The following is a 21249-nucleotide window of genomic DNA, read 5'->3' as shown; positions in this document are numbered from 1 at the left end:
AAACATACCCCATTGGCTATAACGGAGTCTGTTCGGCTTCTATTCGGGATGCCGCTACTTTATCTGCCACGGAGGCCCCAAACGGAGCTTCCAACACAGATGTGAACGAGCTCTTAGTTGGTCTATATTTCTTCAAATCTCTAAGATGGCCTAACATGGAAACAGATAGACATATCTATCCATCAGCAGGTCGAAAGTTGCCAAAATGGGGAATTACCCTCCTTCTGTCCACAGTCTATGGCTAGCCGCAGCATTCACAGACCCTATAAAAATGAATGGTCAGAAAGAAAAAAAAAACAAGTCTAGACTTGTGTTCAGCTGCTGAGAACAGCGAGCATCTTGACTAGAGGGGTTCAGGTTCTTGACAACTGCAATCCTAAAAAAAAAAAAAAAAGTAAAAAAAAGGAAATCCGTCTTACTTTCTAGTAAGAGAGAAACACAGACGGTAATAAAACGTATTTTGTAACGCTGCAGCTGTGCCGCTTAGCGAGCGAAATGAGACTCCTAGAATTTCAAAAACAAGGAGTCCTATTTCGCTGTTTTATTACAATTGCTGAAAATGTAATAAAAGTAAAACTATATAGAACAAAAAGTTAAATAATGGAACTCATAGGGCAGTTTCCCAAAAGCTTTAGGGCTACATGTTGGAGACCACCTCTGTAGTCATATTCTACAGAAGAAACCGTAACGGTGAAAGGTGAGGCTTTACATCAAGCCTGGACAAACCCCAGGAGGCAGGTATCCAATGAACTCCAAGAATTTCTCCTGGAATGTACCTTCTGTCATAAGGTATGAATATTGTCCCTGGCTCTTTAGCAGGACCTGCTAAAATGGATCACTGGATCTCATATTCTACATTTAAAAAAAAACAACGCAGGTCTGGATGATCAGATTTGAGAAGCTGCTCGCTACGGAGAAAACCAGCTCTAGAAAAATTTCTGATGTTTCAAAAAAGCCTACTGAGAAAAGCCTCACCTGAAGCTTCCACCTCATTCTTCAGCTTGGACTGACCTCAACAAAATCAAGAGGTTTTCTTTCCCGAACTACTATTTGCAGAAGACATTATTCATGAGGACAAGTGATGAGCGAACCTCAGTTTTGTAAGTTCAAGTTCTGGTATGTGCTGAACTGCGTTATGGATTCCGTGACCACAGATCATGATGCCATTCAAGGACGGAATGCATAACGGAAAACGGACATCATGCTAGCCATAGACTTCTATTATGATGGAATGCCTCTAAAGGCATTGCTTTATGCATTCCGTCCTTGAATTGCGTTCTAGTCCGTGGTCATGGAATCCATAACGCAATTCATCACATACCCGAACTTACAAAACTGACGTTCGCTTATCACTAGTGGGGACGTGACCCCTGTGAATCCATCTACTGCTAGAAAGGAGTCATTACGCTCATGCCCCTGGGTGTTTTTTGACCTAGAGGCATCACGGCGAGACTTCTCGTCCGTGCCGTCATATCGACAGGCTGATGCAACCACATGGACGTCACATACGGCTGGCGAACAAGGGGTGGGGGACGAGCGGAGGCCATCAACAAGGTCAATTTATTAAAGAGTAGTTTAAGGCTTGTGCGTTAACCCTTCAAAAACCCACTGCTTCTTCAGTGCCAATTAATTCCGTATGGAGACTGTCGCCACTCGCATACGTGCAAACCCAAGGCTACATCTCGGAGCAGATGTGAATCTCGTTCACACGTCTACAGAGTAGAGAGCAGTCAGCAGGACGCGTATGTGGAAACAGTCAAGGAAAAAGCCAAGAGAGACGTTCTACCCAGACTGAGAGGAGCGTCGCTCGCAGCGGCCGTCCCAGCCACTCCGCTGCTGTGAATGCGCCCAGGCTTGTATCTCACATCAAAGCGGCCGCTCTCTGAAGATACCTGGTTCGTGTTACAGGAACTGATCTTTCAATCTCCCTCTCGCTCCCCCGTTGGGTATACTTGGCTGATGCCACATCTGTGCGCTACGCCACCAATTCCCTGATCCTTTGTCAGATCCACAGTGAGGGCGCCCCCGGGACGCTGCACAATATGGTGGGGAAATGGCAGCTGTAATTACGACCCGGTCTACCGGTTTAACACCTTCCATGAAAGGAGTCGGAAGGCTAAAAACCATTGTGGATATTACACCGACAACGCTGGTAGCTCGCCATCAATTAAATCAGCCCCAGAGACTGCAACTCTTCTAGCCAGATAGCACTGCTCATCCCGAGCCTTCTGGCTCATGATCTGAATTCTAGAATGACAGTGAAGACTGACACATGCAAGGAATTAAAAAAAATTAAAAAAAAAGGGGGGAGAAGCAAGGTTGAGCAATCACAGATAACAAGTAGTGAACCGATATAGTGAAGTTACAGGAAGCAAAGCAAGTCACAGGAGCCCGATAACAAATCCAAAGGTCAATTTACCTCGTAACTACAACCATCCACCCACATCAAAGACATGTCTGCCACATTACGGCACCGCTTTTATTGCATGGCAATACTAAAACCCAAGGTATACTACACACAGATGTGTGACTGCTGTAAGCATAAGGAAGCACCGATCCCATCAGCCCCCCCCCCCCCCCGCCCTTTACAGGAAACCCTACAATTACCTTTGCCGGCTTCTAGAAGGAAGATTTTATTTATGCGTGAAGCCGACATTATCGGAGCAACTAATGTGTCTGATCAATTAAAGCAGATTACAGGCCTTGAGGTTTGCCTCCACGATAGCACAACGCGCCATAAATCGCCCGCCAATCGAGTCGATATCCTCAGAGGGTAGAACTACAGAGCAGACAGAGTTTTTGGCATTCATTTGCTTCAACATGTGCCACATGCAAAGCTCTTAAGAACCGTTTCCCCGAGGATGGGAAGTGATTTTCCTAAAGCAATAAAAACAGTACAAAGGCAACATATAAACATACACGCTAAACAAAAAGACTGCCGTCCTAGCGTCCACATGTCACGACGACCTTTCCTGGTGAAGAGTGGGGGCTTTTACATTCAGGTTTAGTGCCGGGAGGGACCATGGCATAGGATTTATTTATCAAAACAAGAAACAACGTAACAACCACAACAATGCAGAAGGATCGGTAACAGGTCTACCTGAAATCCAGATAGTTAGCAAGTGACATCAAAGTAGGTGCAAGTGTTCACACCTGTAGTTACTACTGCCACCAGGAGCCATCAAGCAGCTTCTATTAACTCTTACCAGTCTATGGGCATCCAAGTTACCAGCCAGGTCAACACAACTTCATTGCAGACTAGTGTTATTAAGTTGCAGCAAAACTACAACATCATGCCCACGATGGAAGTTGCACTTCAGGAGAGCCACACGGTTAACATTACATGGTTAAAGAACCATGAGGAACGTATATGTAGATTGTAAGCCCTCACGGGCAGGGCCCTCTCTCCTTCTGTACCAGTTTGTAACTCATCTTGTTTATGATTAGTACAATTGTCTGTGTTATGTATGTGCACCGCTTATCATATGTACAGCGCTATGGAATGAATGGCGCTTAAATAATAATAATATAGAGGTCACAACCAGACCCAACCACCGGTGTAAATGTATATGATTAATGGTAAAGGGGACACCACCATCAGTAGTTAGACACTCTATATAGCACAGTGCAAAGGTTAAGATATGCAGGAACCAAGAGGAACACACATGGGTATCATCCAGATCCAACCACCTTTGAAACTGTATAGGATTAATGGTAGAGGGGACACCACCATTGCTTGGAAGACACACTGCAAAGGTGAAGATACACAGGAACAATGGAGAATAGGGGGTGGCACATGGGTATCATCCAGACCCAACCACCAGTATAACTGTATATGGTTAATAGTAGAGGGGACACCACCATCGGTGGCACATGGGTATCATCCAGACCCAACCAGCAGCATAACTGCATAGGGTTAACGCTAGAGGTGACAACACTATCCCTTGGAAGATGCAGTGCAAAGGTCAAGCTATTCAGGAACCATGAGGAACTGCACATGATGGATATCACCCAACCCAACCACAAGAGTAACTGTATAGGGCTAATGGTAGAGGGGACACCTCCATCTCTTGGATGACACAGTGCAAAGGTCAAGCTATGCTCCTGGGTAAGAAGCATTCCTTCAAGAGATGAGCAGCTCTTTGAGAGCCCATATCAATATACACTTCAAGAAGAAGAAGAAGCCAAGCACCCCGGGGTGTCAAATCACAAAATCAATAGAGACGGATACACATGTGGAAATCAATGCAGGTCTTTGGAGAAGCCAGAAGAGATGGGATACTATACCTGACAGCTGTAAAATAAAAGAAATCAGGGAGAGGAGGGGATGGGGGTGGTTAGTATGGTTTCCTACCAAAACCACTTACTTCTCATATTCGGCGTTGTCTTTATCACAACGGGAGTCCTTGTGCTTCTGCCAGTCTTTTCCATGCTTACATGTGGTCAGGAGGACCACGTCCTCCCCATTATGAACATGATATAAGGCATTCCTGGTGTCTGACCCTATCCCCGTCAGGTATCTTTTCCCTTTGAACACCAACATGTACTTCCTCATAGGAGGGATAGTGTTAAATCTCAGAAATCCCTTCTCCCCCCCTGTCCTGGGATGATCCTTAGAAAAGAGTGGGATGGAAACGTCAAAGTTGGGCCTGAAGTTGTCCGTGCTGATGCTGGCCTTGGCCAACATGGCCTGGCCGATCTCGAAGCCGACGTCCTCGGTGTAGTCAGGCCAGGTCCCGGAGTATAAATTAAAAATTAAATGATTTCTACCGTTGTTCCACAGGTGCAAGTTCTGGACTTTCATTTTAAGGTTGTGCACGTACTGGGGGGACAACTGGTCCCGGTCTAGTGTGTCCAGGCTCAGGACGAACAAGCAAGCCTGGCTAGGGTCCGAGGTGTAATATCTGGAGCCCTCGATGGCCGATAGGATATTTTGGTAACTTTCGGAGATCTTGTCCCCTTTCTGTTGGGGGTAAGTGTAGACCTTGAAGCCATTCCTCTTGCACAAGGAGAAGTCGAAGCAAGACTCCATGCGGCACTTCTTCCCCTTGTAGATGCTGGAATTGGCATCTCGCTTCTGTCGAGGGGAACCCTGACTGTTAAAGTCCTCGCTCTCCGCCTGATCCCACTGGATAAAAGGGAGCAGGGGGTCAGGCAAGTGAGGCCAGGGGTGCTCGGGGACCCTCTGCACCGCCTGATCCCCATGGTCATCCCTAGTCCTGGATGTCCTAAACTGCAACCTCCCAAAGTAGAAGAGCAGGATAAGACAAGTGCCGGCGGACAGCAGGGTGAAGTAGCGTTTTTTGGCCTGCATGTGTCCGATCTGGCTCAGGCTGGTGGTCGGAGATAAAGACAAAAGCCCCCAAACTTTGCCAGTCCGCACTCTCAGCTCCACTCCGCCATCTTCCTGAATGGAAAGATGTCAAAGTCTCTTCTCCCACCTTCTGCGGATTCCTTTCCCCAAGCCTCGGGCTGATCCAGCGCATGTGGGCGATTGGTTCAACTTTCCCCGCATCGGTCTTTCATCGTCGGTCGATGAGATCTTGAGAGATGGGAAATCGGCTCTTTTTGTTTTGTCTGCTGTCTGTTTGAGTAGAATCACACCGCTAAGGATCCCGATCAACTCCGGGGAGACACCGGATGCTTCATGGACAATGGGCTGAGCCGGGGGGCACTTCATCAACTTTCCCGGGGGCTCGGCATCCAGCGCGCCAGGGGTTAAGCCTCAGAGCCGTGCACCGGAGCCCGGTAACCTGACGAATCCCTGCATGTCTCTGCGTCCCCCGGGTGTCTGCAGCGGTGGCGCGGCGCGGCTGCGGTGGGGTGGCGGCAGCCGTTACCGGGAGTCGGGCGCGCGCCCCTGCAGCTCTCGGCTCCGCCGGGTTCTAGAGCGCAAGGCTGGAGCCGCCGGGGTTCTAGGCTGAACGCTCTGCACTAGTCTCACACATTCCATTCCCCGCACGGCAGCCGTGACCTCATCTATCCACGCACCCTGCTCTCCCATTGGGCGCACGTCACATCCGCGCCGGGAGGGGCTTCCGCTGCACCCAGCCACGGGCCGGCCCCTCACACCCGGCGGAGGAAGGGAGGGGGGGTCCATTCAAGAACGCCGGCTGGAGGACTACAAGTCCCAGGCGACGGACGATTCATGGCCACAGCTGCTGCAGCACCTCTGCTGGGACTTGTATTATTATTATTATTATTTTGTCCTCTTTATATAACGATGGGAATTGTAGTTCCATTATGGGGAGGCTGAGCCTTGTAGTCAGCTTGCTGCTATTTCAGCTAAAAGGACATGCTGAGACTTGTAGTCCTTCCAGACAGGGAAATGTTAGGACTAGTAGTTCTGTTACAGGACATGCTGAGACTTGTAGTCCTTCCAGACAGAGAAATGTTAGGGCTAGTAGTTCTGTTAAAGGACATGCTGAGACTTGTAGTGCTCCCAGACAGGGAAATGTCAGGACTAGTAGTTCTGTTACAGGACATGCTGAGACTTGTAGTGCTCCCAGACAGAGAAATGTTAGGACTAGTAGTTCTGTTACAGGACATGCTGAGACTTGTAGTGCTCCCAGACAGGGAAATGTCAGGACTAGTAGTTCTGCTACAAGACAATGCTGAGACTTGTAGTCCTTCCAGACAGGGAAATGTTAGGACTAGTAGTTCTGTTACAAGACAATGCTGAGACTTATAGTCCTTCCAGACAGAGAAATGTTAGGACTAGTAGTTCTGTTACAGGACATGCTGAGACTTGTAGTCCTTCCAGACAGAAATGTTAGGACTAGTAGTTCTGTTAGAGGACATGCTGAGACTTTTAGTGCTCCCAGACAGGGACATGACAGGACTAGTAGTTCTGTTACAGGACATGCTGAGACTTGTAGTGCTTCGGGTGCGTAGTGAAATATTAAGGCTAGGCCTAGGGTCTGCTGGGACCTGTAGTTCCACCTGGAGCTCAGCAGCTGCTGAGTTAGGCCTCATGCACACGACCGTTGTTGTGTTCCGTTCTGCAAAATGGGGTTCAGTTGTTCCGTGATCCGTTTCCGCTTTTGTTTCCGTGTGTCTCCCTTTATTTTTAGAGGATCACCAGACATGAAGGAAAGTAAAAAAAAGTCTAATTTAAGTTTGCCTTGCAAATGATAGGAAAAAAGCGGACGCGGATGACAATCTTGTGTGCCTCCTCGTTTTTTTTCACTGACCCATTGACTTGAATGGGTTCGCAAACCGTTTTCCGTGAAATAAATAGGACAGGTTATATTTTTTTGACGGACTGGAACCACGGACGCGAATGACAAACGGTGCATTAGCCGAGTTTTCAACGGACCCATTGAAAGTCAATGGGTCCGCAGAAAATCACGAAAATGGAACAACGGACACGGAATGAAACAATGGTTGTGTGCATGAGGCCTTAATGAATCTCCAGCAGTGACGTCTCGGGCAGTCTGCCTCCTGGCGGCCAGTATGTGTACTGCACCTGTGATAAGAATCCTACAGTTACTGGCAGGAAGGGAAGGCCAGTGTAGATGGGGGCCTACAGATAGCAAGTGTCAGAGGAAGCCGCAGCCCTGGCTGATAACATTACCGTTCTAATTATCAGTAGGCTAAGCCTCGGTAATAGAATGAAATACATGACGCCGACTCCCTGGGATAATACGGATGCAAGCGTGAAAATTCCAGTTCCCGGGAGCAGACAGAGTTAAAGGGGTTGTCTCAGAGAGCCTCTGCCTTTTAGGTGCCTATTAAGGACACGTGGATATTGTAGAGGACCCTGCTTGATAAGGGCTCATGCACATGCCGTGTTTTGCGGTCTGCAAATTGCGGATCCGCAAAACACGGGTGCCGATTGTGTACGTTCCGCAATTTATGGAACAGATCGCCCATAATAGAAATGCCTGTTCTTGGCCGCAAAACGGACAAGAATAGGACATGTTCTATATTATTTATTTTTTGCTGTCCGCATATTTTGTGGCCCTATTAAAGTCAATGGGTCGGCATCGCGGCTCCTAGGTGGACCCAAACAACGTCCGTGTGCGTTAGACTTTGAAGTCAATGGGTCAGTAAAAAATGCAGCCTACATCTGTGTTTTTCAGAGCCGGGATTTGTGGACACCAAAATGGATACGGTTGTGTGCATGAAGCCTAAGACTCAGGGGACACGGCGTCCATGAGCTGCAGTAAAACGGAGGGACGACCACGACGGACTCGGATCGAGCTGGAGTCGTCTTCACGTCTGCATTGGTGCTTTCTGTCAAGGTTTTCTTTGCTCTTCACCCAATGGAAGAAGCGTTCTGATCTATGGTGCTTGAGCTCCAGCCCGACCGCCGGTCCACCGTCCTGTGCTCACAGCAACATGTGAGTGCAGGAGACGCGCGTCGGGCTGGAATTCACAGCATCCTACGTCATTGCAATGTGATTTTGGCTCTGTCCCCTACCTGCTCCGGTGAGAGCTGCGACCTTTTTCTAGGCCAGTAACGTCACATTCATCGGTCACATGACCTATGTGCAGCTTAGGCCATGTCAAATAAATGGGCCTGGGCTGCAATACCAAGTACAGCCACTATACAGTGTACGGCGCTGTGCTTAGTGAAGTTCTGAACCCTCTTCGACCAGCTGATTGGCTGAGGTGTTGGGAGTCAGACCCAACAGATCAGATACTGACGAACCATATTCTGTTCCGGGGCCCCGCAAAAAAATAGAACATGTCCTATACTTGTCTGCAGACACGGAGAAAAAAAAAGGCATTTCCATTTTAGTGCGGTCCGCAAAATGCAGAACACACATGGCCGGTGTCCGTGTTTTGCGGATCCGCAATTTGCAGACTGCAAAACAGTTGCGGATGTGTGAATGGACCCTTACAGTAAGAAGAAGATAAAATGGAGTGGTGGTCCAGCATGGACAGGATCATCAACCTCCAGCTGTTGTGAAACTACAACTCCCAGCATGCACATTTGCTTGGCTGTTCTCAGGAGTCTCATATCAGTGAATGGAGCATGCTAGGAGTCGTAGCTTTGCAGCATCTGTTGGAGGTTGCTGACTCGTGATCTAGGGCCCAGTGATGACAGCCGAGCATGGGGGGTTGTCGGATTATCTGTAAATAAGGAATAATCACTACAGAGATGGCGTTTACTTTCACCTTCTTTATCATTTGTAATATATTAGCTTGCTGTCAGTGAATGAGAACACTCCTGTTTCCATTCAGAGGCAGTCACCCGGTTCATGTAGTCAGTCCTGCTGTGGATACCGCTGTATCCAGTCTAGACCATTCTCTGGGAGTGAAAGGGCCTGGACTGATACATTGTAGCAAACTACCAGAGAGATGTGCTGATGTGTTTAGCTCGCAGAGCATTGTATCCTGAGAGCTGGACCGGCGATCAATCAGTGAACTGCCTCTGAATGGAAGCAAGTGTTTTCATTCACTGACAGCAAGCTAATGTCGTGGTGAGGAATTAAAACACAAAGAGGGGAATTTTGTGAGCATTCACCACTTTTGCAAAAAGCACAATTTAGAGGGAGGGGCCTGAGAAAGTTACTGTTACTGACGGCAGAAATTGGCGTAAATTGTAGCGCAAATCTTGACCCTCTGCACAGATGAGGCAGATTTATCAGTCATGCGGGGCTCGACATATCTCCGGTTACCTACACTCATAAATTCACTTAAAAAAAGCCATAGAAAACGACCTGGGTTTTTTCCATACCGCTTGTGCTTTCTATGGTGTTTTTTGGCATTTTTTTGTCCAGGCAGTAAAAAAAAATTAAAACTGTTAAGCAAAAAAAGAAACACTTATCTGCATTCTGTGACCCACGGCCTTTCAGCTGACATCTGGAGCTGGCGTTTTTCCTCCTCTCTGGGGATCCTCATTCTCCCGACAAGGGAAACCCCCACCTTTCAGACATCTCTGGGATAAATGGTGAGGATATCCCTTTAAAGAGGTATTCCAGCTTTCTACCCCGTGTGCTGAATCTGAACAGAAAGATCCATTCACCTGCCCCCTGTTTCTCCATTCCAGAGCCAAGGGCCCGATCCGTGCTTTTTCCAGTTCCCGGCCTGTAAACTTCTGAACTGGGTCATGTGCACCACTGCAGCCAATCACTGGCTTCTGCAGCGACGTGTCCGTAAGCAGGACATCACAACTGGGTAGCGTGGAGCTTGGGGACACATCACCGCTGAGGCCGGTCATTGGCTGCAGTGGCACATGCATCCTTTTCTGTGCAGAAGATGACACGTAGGGACTGGAAGTCCAGTGAAGGCGGGGAGCAGGAAAGTACAGATATTTCTCATAGATACCACTGAGCGGGTGAGGATTGAAAAAACCTGGACAACCCCTTTAAACTTTAGATACAGGCATCTATAAGGGTGGGTTCACACTAGTGTTATGGCTTTCCGTTTTAACGGAATCCATAGGATGAAATGCAAAATGGACTCCTTTAAGAGGCATTCCGTTTTTCTCCGTCCTAATAGAAGTCTATGGGAAAACATAACGGATCCGTCTGGGTCCTGATATGCAATACTGTCGTCAGGACTTTGTTTTCCGTCTTGCATCACGGGAACCAGACGGATCCGTTTTGGTTCCCATAGACTGCCATTAGGACGGAGAGCAAACGGAATGCCTCTTAAAGGCGTCCGTTTTGCATTCCGTCATAATGCAAGTCTACAGGCAGCAAAACGGATCCGTCCTTCCGTCTTATGGATTCCGTTATAACCCTGTTATAACAGAAAGCCATAACGGACTCCATAACGCTGATGTGAACCCACCCTAAGAGACCTACGGTTCTGTTCACATGCGGCAGATTTTTTGGAGACATTTCTACATCTGAATGGCGTCGGTTCTGCAGCATGTCCATGGATTCCTGGGACAAATCTGTTGTGTGTGAACCTGCCCTAGGGCGAGACTGTGCCGCCGCAGATCGTTCTGCTGATCCATAAAACATATGATCAGCTACAGACACGTGACATGCATGACACTATGTACCCACTGTACAGTCTGCAGCCTGAACCATGACTACTTGTGTACGGAGACAGGGGGACTCCGCTGGATACCGTCCTTCAGGGCTGCCCTTCACTATGACTGATGACACGGACTGTTCAGTGCAATGACTGGTTCCCAGGGCACAGCCGGAGGTGGCGCAGTAATGACGCCCCCTGCAGGGCACCTCAAATACCAGCGTGTGAAATGGAGCTTGAATATTCCCGGTGCATTCCTATCATGCCCCTACCAAAATTCCAACAGACTGGATGTCACATGAAATCCAGACAAATCCGCCCGTGTAACACGTGGATATGCCGCGTACTTCCCAGTCATCCCTCTGCATTGAAACTGACATTTAAAATCCGCACCTTCAGGGCAATTTTTGTGCAGACCCACGTGGGCGGTGCTGCAATCCGTCGCAGATTTTCCTTTTCCCCTAATTAGGTGAAATCTTTGAACTCTAAGGCCCCTTTCACACGGGCGAGTTTTCCGTGCGGGTGCGATCCGTGCGGCGAACGTATTGCACCCGCACTAAATCCTGACCCATTCATTTCTATGGGGCTATGCACATGAGCGATGTTTTTAACGCATCACTTGTGCGTTCAGTTGAAATCACAGCATGCTCTATATTGTCCGATTTTGACGTGACGCAGGCCCCATAGAAGTGAATGGGGTGTGTGAAAATCGGATGGCATCCGCAAGCAAGTACGGATGCCATGCGATTTGCACGCATGGTTGCTAGGAGACCATCGGGATGGAGACCCGATCATTATTATTTTCCCTTATAACATGGTTATAAGGGAAAATAATAGCATTCTGAATACAGAATGCATAGTAAAACAGCGCTAGAGGGGTTAAAAAAATAAATAAATAATTTAACTCACCTTAGTCCACTTGATCGCGAAGCTGGCATCTCCTTGTGCCTCCTCTGCTGATGAACAGGACCTGGGGTGAGCTGCTGCATTAAATAGAGCTTAAGGACCTTCAATGACGTCACTCCGGTCATCACATGGTCTTTTACCATGGTGAATCACCATGGTAAAAGATCATGTGACGTACCATGTGATGACCGGAGTGACGTCATCGAAGGTCCTTAACCTGTATTTAATAGAGTAGCTCACCCCAGGTCCTGTTCATCAGCAGCGGAGACACAAGGAGATGCCAGCTTCGCGAGCAAGTGGACTAAGGTGAGTTAAATTTTTTATTTTTATTTTTTTAACCCCTCTAGCGCTGTTTTACTATGCATTCTGTATTCAGAATGCTATTATTTTCCCTTATAACCATGTTATAAGGGAAAATAATACAATCTTCAGAACATCAATCCCAAGCCCGAACTTCTATGAAGAAGTTCGGGTTTAGGTACCAAACATGCGCGATTTTTCTCACGCGAGTGCAACGCATGACAATGTTTTGCACTCGCGTGGGAAAATCGCGCATTTTCCCGCAACGCACCCGGCTCTTATCCGGGCAAAAAAACTGACGCCCGTGTGAAAGAGGCCTAAGGGGCTCACGCACACAAGCGTATTTTTTGTTCGTGTCCATTCCGTTTTTTGTTTTTTTTGCGGACCATATGCAGAACCATTCACTTCAAAAGGTCAGCAAAGAAACAAAAATGACTCCGTGTGCATTCCGTTCCCGTATGTCCGCATGGCCGTTCCGCAAAAGAGATAGAACGTGTCCTATTCTTGTCCATTTTGTGGACAAGAATAGGCATTGTTATAATGGATCCGCGAAAAAAACAAAACGGATGCAATACAGATGTCACACATGTTTTTTGCAGATCTGTGTTTTGCGGACCACAAAATACATACAGTCGTGTGCATGAGCCATAAGGCCTCTTTCACATGAGCATTTCCGTCCGGATGCGATGCAGGTATTGAACGCACAGCGTCTGGACTGAATCCTGACTCATTTATTTCAATGGGCGTCGTTTTTCGGGCGTCATCTTTCTGTTTAAGAATAATCGCAGCATCTGTGTGTTTTTCATGCATCTCTGGCCCCATAGAAGTGAACCCCCATGAAAAACGGAAGACGTCCAGACGCAATACGTTTTTCAGTGATGTTGATAGGAGATGTAGATGGTTATTCTTCTGGGATTTTTTTCACTCGTGTGAATAATGCATACATTCCGGAAGGGAAAAAAACGCAATCCGTATCGCTCGTGTGAAAGAGTCTCAAAGGTACCTGCACACATTGAAGATTACACCTGGCTTTCCTGCATGAATTTTCATGGAAAAACCACAGCATAAGGCCCCTTGCAGACGAGCGAATATTCCGCGCGGGTGCAATGCGTGATGCAAATGCACTGCGCCCGCACGGAATCCGGACCCATTCATTTCAATGGGGCTGTGCACATGTGCGTTGGTTTTCACGCATCACTTGTGCGTTGCGTGAAAATCGCAGCATGCTCTATATTCAGCAATTTTCACGCAACGCAGGCCCCCTAGATGTGAATGGAGCTGTGTGAAAATCGCATCCGCAAGCAAGTGCGGATGCAATGTGTTTTTCACGGATGGTTGCTAAGAGATGTTTGTAAACCTTCAGTTTTTTATCACGTGCGTGCAAAATGCATTAAATCACAATAAAAACTGAACGCGATCACAGACAAAACTGAATGACTTTGCGAAATCGTGCATTTTTCACTGAACGCATTCACAACGCATCCAGACCTAATCCGCACATGCTCGTCTGCAAGGGGCCCAAGGGCTCATGCATATAAACACGGTTTTTGTCCGCATCCAATCTGCATTTTTTGCAGGTCGGATCCGGACCCATTCACTTCAATGGAACTGCAAAAGTTGTGTCCTACAAAAAAAATAGAACATGTCTTAGGCCCCTTTCACACGGGTGAGTTTTCCGCGCGGGTGCGATGCGTGAGGTGAACGCATTGCACCCGCACTGAATCCGGACCCATTCATTTCTATGGGGCTGTGCACATGAGCGGTGATTTTCACGCATCACTTGTGCGTTGTGTGAAAATTGCAGAAAGCTCTATATTGTGCGTTTTTCACGCAACGCAGGCCCCATAGAAGTGAATGGGGCTGCGTGAAAATCGCAAGCAAGTGCGGATGTGGTGCGATTTTCACGCATGGTTTCTAGGTGACGATCGGGATGGGGACCCGATTATTATTATTTTCCCTTATAATATGGTTATAAGGGAAAATAATAGCATTCTTAATACAGAATAAATAGTAAATTAGGGATGGAGGGGTTAAAAAAAATTTAATTAAACTCACCTCATCCACTTGTTCGCGCAGCCCGGTTTCTCTTCTTTCTTCTTCTTTGATGACCTGGGAGGAAAAGGACCTTTGGTGACGTCACTGCGCTCATCACATGGTCCATCACATGATCCATCACCATGGTGATGGACCATGTGATGAGGGCATTGACGTCACCAAAGGTCCTTTTCTCCCAGGTCATCAAAGAGAAGCCAGGCTGCGCGAACAAGTGAATGAGGTGAGTTTAATTATTTTTTATATTTTTTTTTTAACCTCTCAATCCCTAATTTACTATGCATTCTGTATTAGGAAGGCTATTATTTTCCCATATAACCATGTTATAAGGGAAAATATTAAAATCTAAATAACGCCTAACCCGAACTTCAGTGAAGAAGTCTGGGTTCGGGTCTGGGTACCAAACTTGCCGATTTTTCTCACGCGCGTGCAAAACGCATTAAAACGCTTTGCACTCGCGCTGAAAAATCGCGCATTTTCCCTCAACGCACCCACATCCTATACGGCCCTCGCACGCGACGCCTGTGTGAAAGAGGCCTTAAGCTTGTACGTTTTGCGGACAAGGAAAGAACCTTTGTGATGGAGCACCAACAAAAAAAAAAATGGCAGCAGGCCCTCGGCCAGTGTCAGTGTTTTGCGGATCTGAGATTTTCGGATCACAAAAAAACGGGCGACTTCATTCAGTATGAGATTTGACAAATGTCACGTACACTCGACCTGCTGTGCAAATTTTGAAAACGGCAGCACGTCAGTTGTGCGTGTGGATTTCACCCTTTGCAAAGAGAGAGATCTGCGTCAAATCTGCAACAAAAACCTCGAGTGGTTTTTGGCACAGATTTGGTGCTGAAACATGTTTGGTGCAGAATTCCTGTTTTCAAGCCCACGTGCCGGCATCCTAAGGATATTTTCTGTGCTTTAGGATTCCTTGCAGTTTTTATTCCAACGTGTTTTTGGATGCAGTTTTGACATGGTTTTTCATCCTGCCCATTTCAATTAAAACTCTGGATGCAGATCCCAAAATGGACGTCCCTTCTTTTTTCCGCAGTATGGTTTTTAAACTGTAAGTGGAAGAAAAGCGCCATCTCGTTTAATTCAATTTGAAATGAAGTGCAAGCTGCATGAATTGTCTGCGTGAATATCCATATTGAAAAACCTCTGTGTGAACATGCCCTTAGAGCCATGACTTCTATCGCTGGAGGAGGGCTTGTCTGCTTGTCTTCTGTGGGGCAAGTTGTGTTTTTTAGTGGCACCATTTTTTGAAATGATCTATTGTGCTGTGTGTTTTTCATTTTTTTTTATTTATTTTTTTATGTTGCTAAAAGGAAACTGCCGACAAGCAGGTTAGCTGCTGATTTTATTATGACACGTTCATCAGGTTCGTCTACACGTGGCGGAAATCCTGCAGATTTTCGTGTGGAAAATTGACAGCATTTTACATAAGCAGCAAAGAGGATGAGATAAAAAAAATTTAAAAAAAATCTCATCCACATGCTACATACGTGTCTGCAATGTATCCGCACCTAACCACATGCGGTGCAGATTCTAATGCTGGGGGGGGGGGGAATCCGCAGCCAAACCCGTGTATTTCGTGCAGATTTTACAGCTTGCTCTGGGTGTGGCATTTTTTCAGAGACTTTTCTCTAAGGGCTCATGCACACCACTGTATGTATTTTGCAGTCCGCAAATAATATGGATGACGTCCGTGTGCATTGCATATTTTGCAGAACGGAACAGCTAGCCCCTAATAGAACAGTCCTATCCTGTTCTGTTTTTTTGGGGAATGGACAGACATACGGAAATTAAATGCACACAGAGTAACTTCAGTTTTTTTTACGGACCCATTGAAATGAATATGGTTCGCCCAAAAAAAAAAATACAGATCGGACACAGAAAGAAAATACATTTGTGTGCATTAGCCCTAAGGAAGAAAGTCTGGAAAAAAATTGGAAGTCTTTTCTGCAACAAGCTTTTAAGGGCTCATGCACATTAACGTAAACAGCGGGTCTGCAATCCGGAATGTGCAGTGCAGAACGGAGGCACGGAAGCACATGTTGTATTTTTGGCAGTGCAGACGGATGACAGACCCAATTCAAGTTAAATGGATCTGCATCCGTCTGCGCAGATTGCGGCCTCCAATGCACGGAATGGCCGGGACACTTTCACGTGCATGAGCCCTAACCCTTTAGAAATTCAGATATAACCCGTAGCTGGTAATTAGAGTTGGCTGCCTCCTAGACCACGGGGACAGGATCACCTAATGGGTGGTGGGATTTCGCTATTGCGTTCTCTTCCTCAAGTCATGTACATTGGTGGCATGGCCTTACCACACTGATAGCACTGCCCCAGTGTATGCCACGTCATCATTCACGTGGTATACTTGGAGCTACTGCGCATGCGCAGTTATCTACAGAGTCATTTTGGCGTGTGATGTGATACTATGGGCGAGATTTATCATTTACGTCGCCTGAAAAGTGGCATGTCTCTAGGATCTTACACCTCCCTCGCCACTTTCCCTAAAGGGGACGTGGCAAGCGCCTCCAACAGATTTATCTTCATCTTTGCCAGTTTTCTGTTGCAAATGAAGCCAGGCGCATGGACTGCAGAAGTGTGTGCCTCGTCATAAGTTAGGTGCATCCTCTGGTGGCGCAGGGAATATCAAGACCGGTGCAGAAAGCGCCGGTATTGATAAATCTCCCCCTTTATATTTTCTTTGTGTACATGTGTAGGTACAGTATACAGTGTATGCCACCCGGTGATTTCTACCATGTCTTGAAACACTGAACGCTGGAGCCTCGTCCTAGGTCAGTGGCTTCACATTCATCGGTCACATGACCTAGTTGCAGCTCAGTCTCCTTTAAGTGAATAGGCCTGGGCTGCAATACCAAGCACAGCCACTGTACAACACACGGCGCTGTGATCGGTGTGCTGTCCGAGAACCGCTCCTCTTCAAACAGCGGATTGGCTGGGGTCCCACCAATCAGGAATTGGTGACCTATCCTGAGGATGAGCCATCAATATTGAACGCCCAGAACACCCCTTTAAGAGGTGGGGTGAGTGGCAGGACTGAAAGTCATAAGGCCTCATTCAAACAAACATAAGCCGTCCGTGCATGTGCTGCGGACCAAAAATTTCGCTCCGCAATGAAAGGGCACCGGCCATGTGAATCCCATATTGCGGCGCAGACCTATTGACCTGAAAGGGTCCATGATCTGCAATATACAGCAAAAGATAGGACACGCCCTATCTTTTGTGGTGCGGAGGCACAGACCCAAGCGCCTCCGTGGGCTTCTGATCCGTGCCTCCACTCCATATCTTGCAGATTGCTGACCCATTCAAGTCAATGGATCTTCATCCGTGCTACGGAACACACGTGGCTGGTGCCCGTATATTGCAGACTTTGCGGTCCGTAATGCGAGCACAGACGGCTTAGGGATGTGTGAATGAGACTTTACATGGTGGAAATCACCATGTAGCATCTACTACTGTATGTACGCACATACAGGAAGAAAATGTATAGGATCCCTTTAAGAAGTTATTCCTCAGTACAGTCCCCGAGCTCTGGGTGTTGCTGGCACTAATAAAACACAAGTTCCACAATGACGGCTGGAGTTCAGTAAACACAAAGTAAAGGATTTATTGTCACTTTCTGAGATGAGTGATAAACCTCTTGGCTACTCCGACTCAACAGGACCTTCTTTGTGATTTAACGGACACCCTTCAGGCCTGACTGCTCCGCACCTTTATGGCTGCAACATAAGATTCACCTTAAGGCATCAAGCCCTGTCTGAAAGGAAAGTCATTTAGTGGTGTCATTCAGCCGCCACTTCATGTGGACATAAAATAGGCTGAGTTTTAACCCTTGTCTGAGATATGAAACAGATCCCCAGGCTTCAGGCAAAAGACATTGATATGGGAAAGGAATCTTAATGTTCTTAAAAAAAGACATCTAAGCATTCAGGGACAGACTGGGAACTTAAAGGGGTGGTCAGGGTTCAGAGGTGAACCCGGACATATCCCCATTTTCACCCCGGCAGCCCCCCTGACTAAATTGCGCAGGGTAAAGGCATTTTTTGGACTTTCGGTGATGTACCTGGCTCTCCATGGGGCTGCCAGGCGGAGGCTTCCACACAGCAGTGAGCCCGGTGACATCACCAGCACTGATAGGCGGGCTTTAGCACTGCCCTAGCCTGTAAAACGGCTAGGGCAGCGCTAAAGCCCGCCCATCAGAGCCGGTGACATCACCGAACACACTGCTGGGTGGAAGCCTCCGCCGGGCAGTGTATTATTGTAAATAAAAGAGCCCTTGCCCTGCGCGATCCAGCGCAGGGCAAGCGAGAGCATCGGAGCATGAACGGCCCTGATGCTCTTGTCTGGGGGGCTGCCTGGGTGACATTATGGGTATGTCCGGGTTCAGCTCTGAACCCGGACAATCCCTTTAAGGTGGTCCAGGAAACAAAACTAAAAGTGGCCACTTGTAGGTCCAAATTGACAAAAGGTAGGCCAACAAGGGTGGGCGTAGATAAGAGAATAGTGTTGAGCGAACCCGAACTGTAAAGTTCGGGTCCATACCAAACTTTGCGAATTCGGGTACCCAGACCTGAACTTTGCTGGAAAAGTTTGAGTTCGGGCATTTAATGAAGCTTTTGAAAGGCTCCAGGGCAGCCAATCAACATGCTTTTAAGCTGTGGACACTTAGAAGCCATCACAGCCATGCCTAGTAATGGCATGGCTGTGATTGGCCGGTGCATCATGTGACCCAGCCTCTATATAAACTGGAGTCACGTGTAGCACCGCCCATCAGCTCTGAGTAGTGCAGGGACAGGAAGCAGGAGCTGAAGTGAGGGACAGTGTTAGGAATATGGCTATTTGTTTTGTGGGTGACCTATAATGATTTTTTGTGGGTGAAATACACCAGCTTTGTACCCCTGACACAGAAATATAATAATCTGGCTGTTAATTCTGTGGGTGACCTATAGCGATTTTTTTGTGGGTGCAATGCACCTCCTTTGTACCCCTGACGCAAAAATATAATAGTTAATCTGTCTGTTAGTTCAGTGGGTGACATAAACCCATTTTTGTATGCAAAGTAGAGTGGGGGGCACACTACAATGGAAACGGAGTGCAATGGCGGTTTAAAACAGTGAATCAAAGAAAGTATGAAGTGATCATGTGATAAGAGATCACATGTGGTACGTGCCCCCTGCGGCGGTGGAATGCAGATGCGCTCCACAAGCAGGGAGGTAGGCGCGCATATTCGCAGCAAGAAATCCCACCATACTTGTGAAGTAAGGCCAGACGTTTCTCAGTCTAGAAGAGCGCATTGCGCTATGCTCCGCAGGCAGTGATAATGTTTGAATGCATCAACATAGGCATATACTGGGCAATAAGAGAACACATAGCATAATTAAACATAAATAAGCAGCATGTTAATTTATGAAGGGGGTTAATCAACACGTGATTAAATGTACCCAAAAGAATATACCGTATATTCATGATGCAAAATTGAAAATAAATCACATGATCAAAGATTCTATATGAAACTACCAATAATTAAATAAAACATATGTAAAATACACAATAATAACATGATTGGCATATGGCGACCATATAGTAATATTGAGAATAAACCCATTTTCACAAAATCAATAAAATATATAATTAAGTGCACATAATAAATATAAAGTGTACCAGTGATTTCTTGGCCAATAAATACCATAAGAAAATAAGATCAAAATTCATAAAAAATCAATCAAGTTCATATAAAGGGTCTATCACAGTGATGGCTAACCTGTTACAGACCAGGTGCCCAAACTGTAACCCAAAACCCTCATATTTATCGCAGTGCCAACACGGCAATTTAACCTGAATACTACAGTCCAATATAGTATATATTCCATGTACTTTATCATTCAGCAATAATAGCCTGTCTACATTCAATGCGCTGCCTAGCATAGTGCACCCGGCGCTGATGAATGGCAGGAAAAGTCGAGGGCATATTGGTACACCATAGACTTTATCCAGGGTGTGGGTGCCCACAGAAAGGGCTCCGAGTGCCGCCTCTGGCACCCGTGCCATAGGTTCGCCATCACTGGTCTATCACAATAAAAAAAAAAAAAGTCCCAATTTAAATAACATGAATAGAAAGTACTAATGGACGTCTGTAAAAAGTTTATTTATTTTTGTTGGCATAATACTTATTGTATATTGGTGTATAGAATGTAGAATACGCCAGGAAATTCAAGAGCAACCTAAGAAAAACTACCCAATGAAAATGAAAAATCCAAAACATTGTGACAAAAAAATCATCCGTATGTGCTGACAAGGTGTAAATCCAGTTATTGCAGACGATGAAATCCTGTGTGAGGAAATAAAAATAAACAAATCGAAACGTCGTGAGAAAAAATCCATCCATGTGTGCTGAAGGATGTGAATACGGTTGATGCAAATGATGTGATCCTGTGTAAACTGAAAAAGAGAAAATTAATAAATAAATAAAAAAAAGGGGGGGGATACATTTTGAGAGAATAAAAGAGTGAATAGTGAAAAGGTGTAAATGTAAAAAAAAAAATACAGTGGCTAATGGTGAGCATGCGGACAAATGTGACAATTGTGAGTGAAAAAATGTGTGCAGAAAAAAAGATTAAGTGTAGAAAAATGGAGGAAAAAGAATAAAACGTTTTTTAAATAGTTACTCATAAAAACCTGTGAATGTCAGTTCTTCGTTCATCCCATTGTGTGTCAAAGAATCAAGGTCAAAGATCCATGTAGATTCAAGACAGATGAGTTGTGGGGTAATCGGGCTTCCTCTAAAATTATAGGGTACCCGGCCTATTCCCACGACTCTTAAGCCTGTAATGCTGCTTTAGTGATCATCCAAGAAATGCGTGGCTACAGAGGTCAGTGGTTTCTCTCCTTTCTTCCTGTCGCGGCGTGCCAAAGAATATTAGATAAATGTTGCTGAATACGTTTGTGTAATTCTTGGCCGGTTTGGCCGACATAAATTTTTCCACATTTGCAGATGAGAGCATAGATGACATTGCGGGTTCGGCAATTGAT

At 46.4% G+C, this 21249-nt stretch overlaps 1 protein-coding gene across 1 annotated transcript in view; it reads right to left on the bottom strand.

The window, feature by feature from the left end:
* EXT1 (exostosin glycosyltransferase 1) overlaps positions 1-6007 on the bottom strand; it is a 237649-nt gene extending 231642 nt beyond the window's left edge. Inside the window, exon 1 of the mRNA XM_044293494.1 lies at positions 4368-6007. Within this exon, the coding sequence (XP_044149429.1) occupies positions 4368-5314 (947 nt within the window). The 5' untranslated portion in view covers positions 5315-6007. The remainder of the gene's footprint in view (positions 1-4367) is intronic.
* Positions 6008-21249: the final 15242 nt, after the last annotated feature.

Source organism: Bufo gargarizans, chromosome 5 (assembly GCF_014858855.1).
Source record: "Bufo gargarizans isolate SCDJY-AF-19 chromosome 5, ASM1485885v1, whole genome shotgun sequence".
In the NCBI taxonomy this organism is placed as follows: domain Eukaryota; kingdom Metazoa; phylum Chordata; class Amphibia; order Anura; family Bufonidae; genus Bufo; species Bufo gargarizans.
The sequence above is the reverse complement of the archived record's forward strand: the minus strand, read 5'-3'. Positions and strand labels throughout refer to the sequence as shown.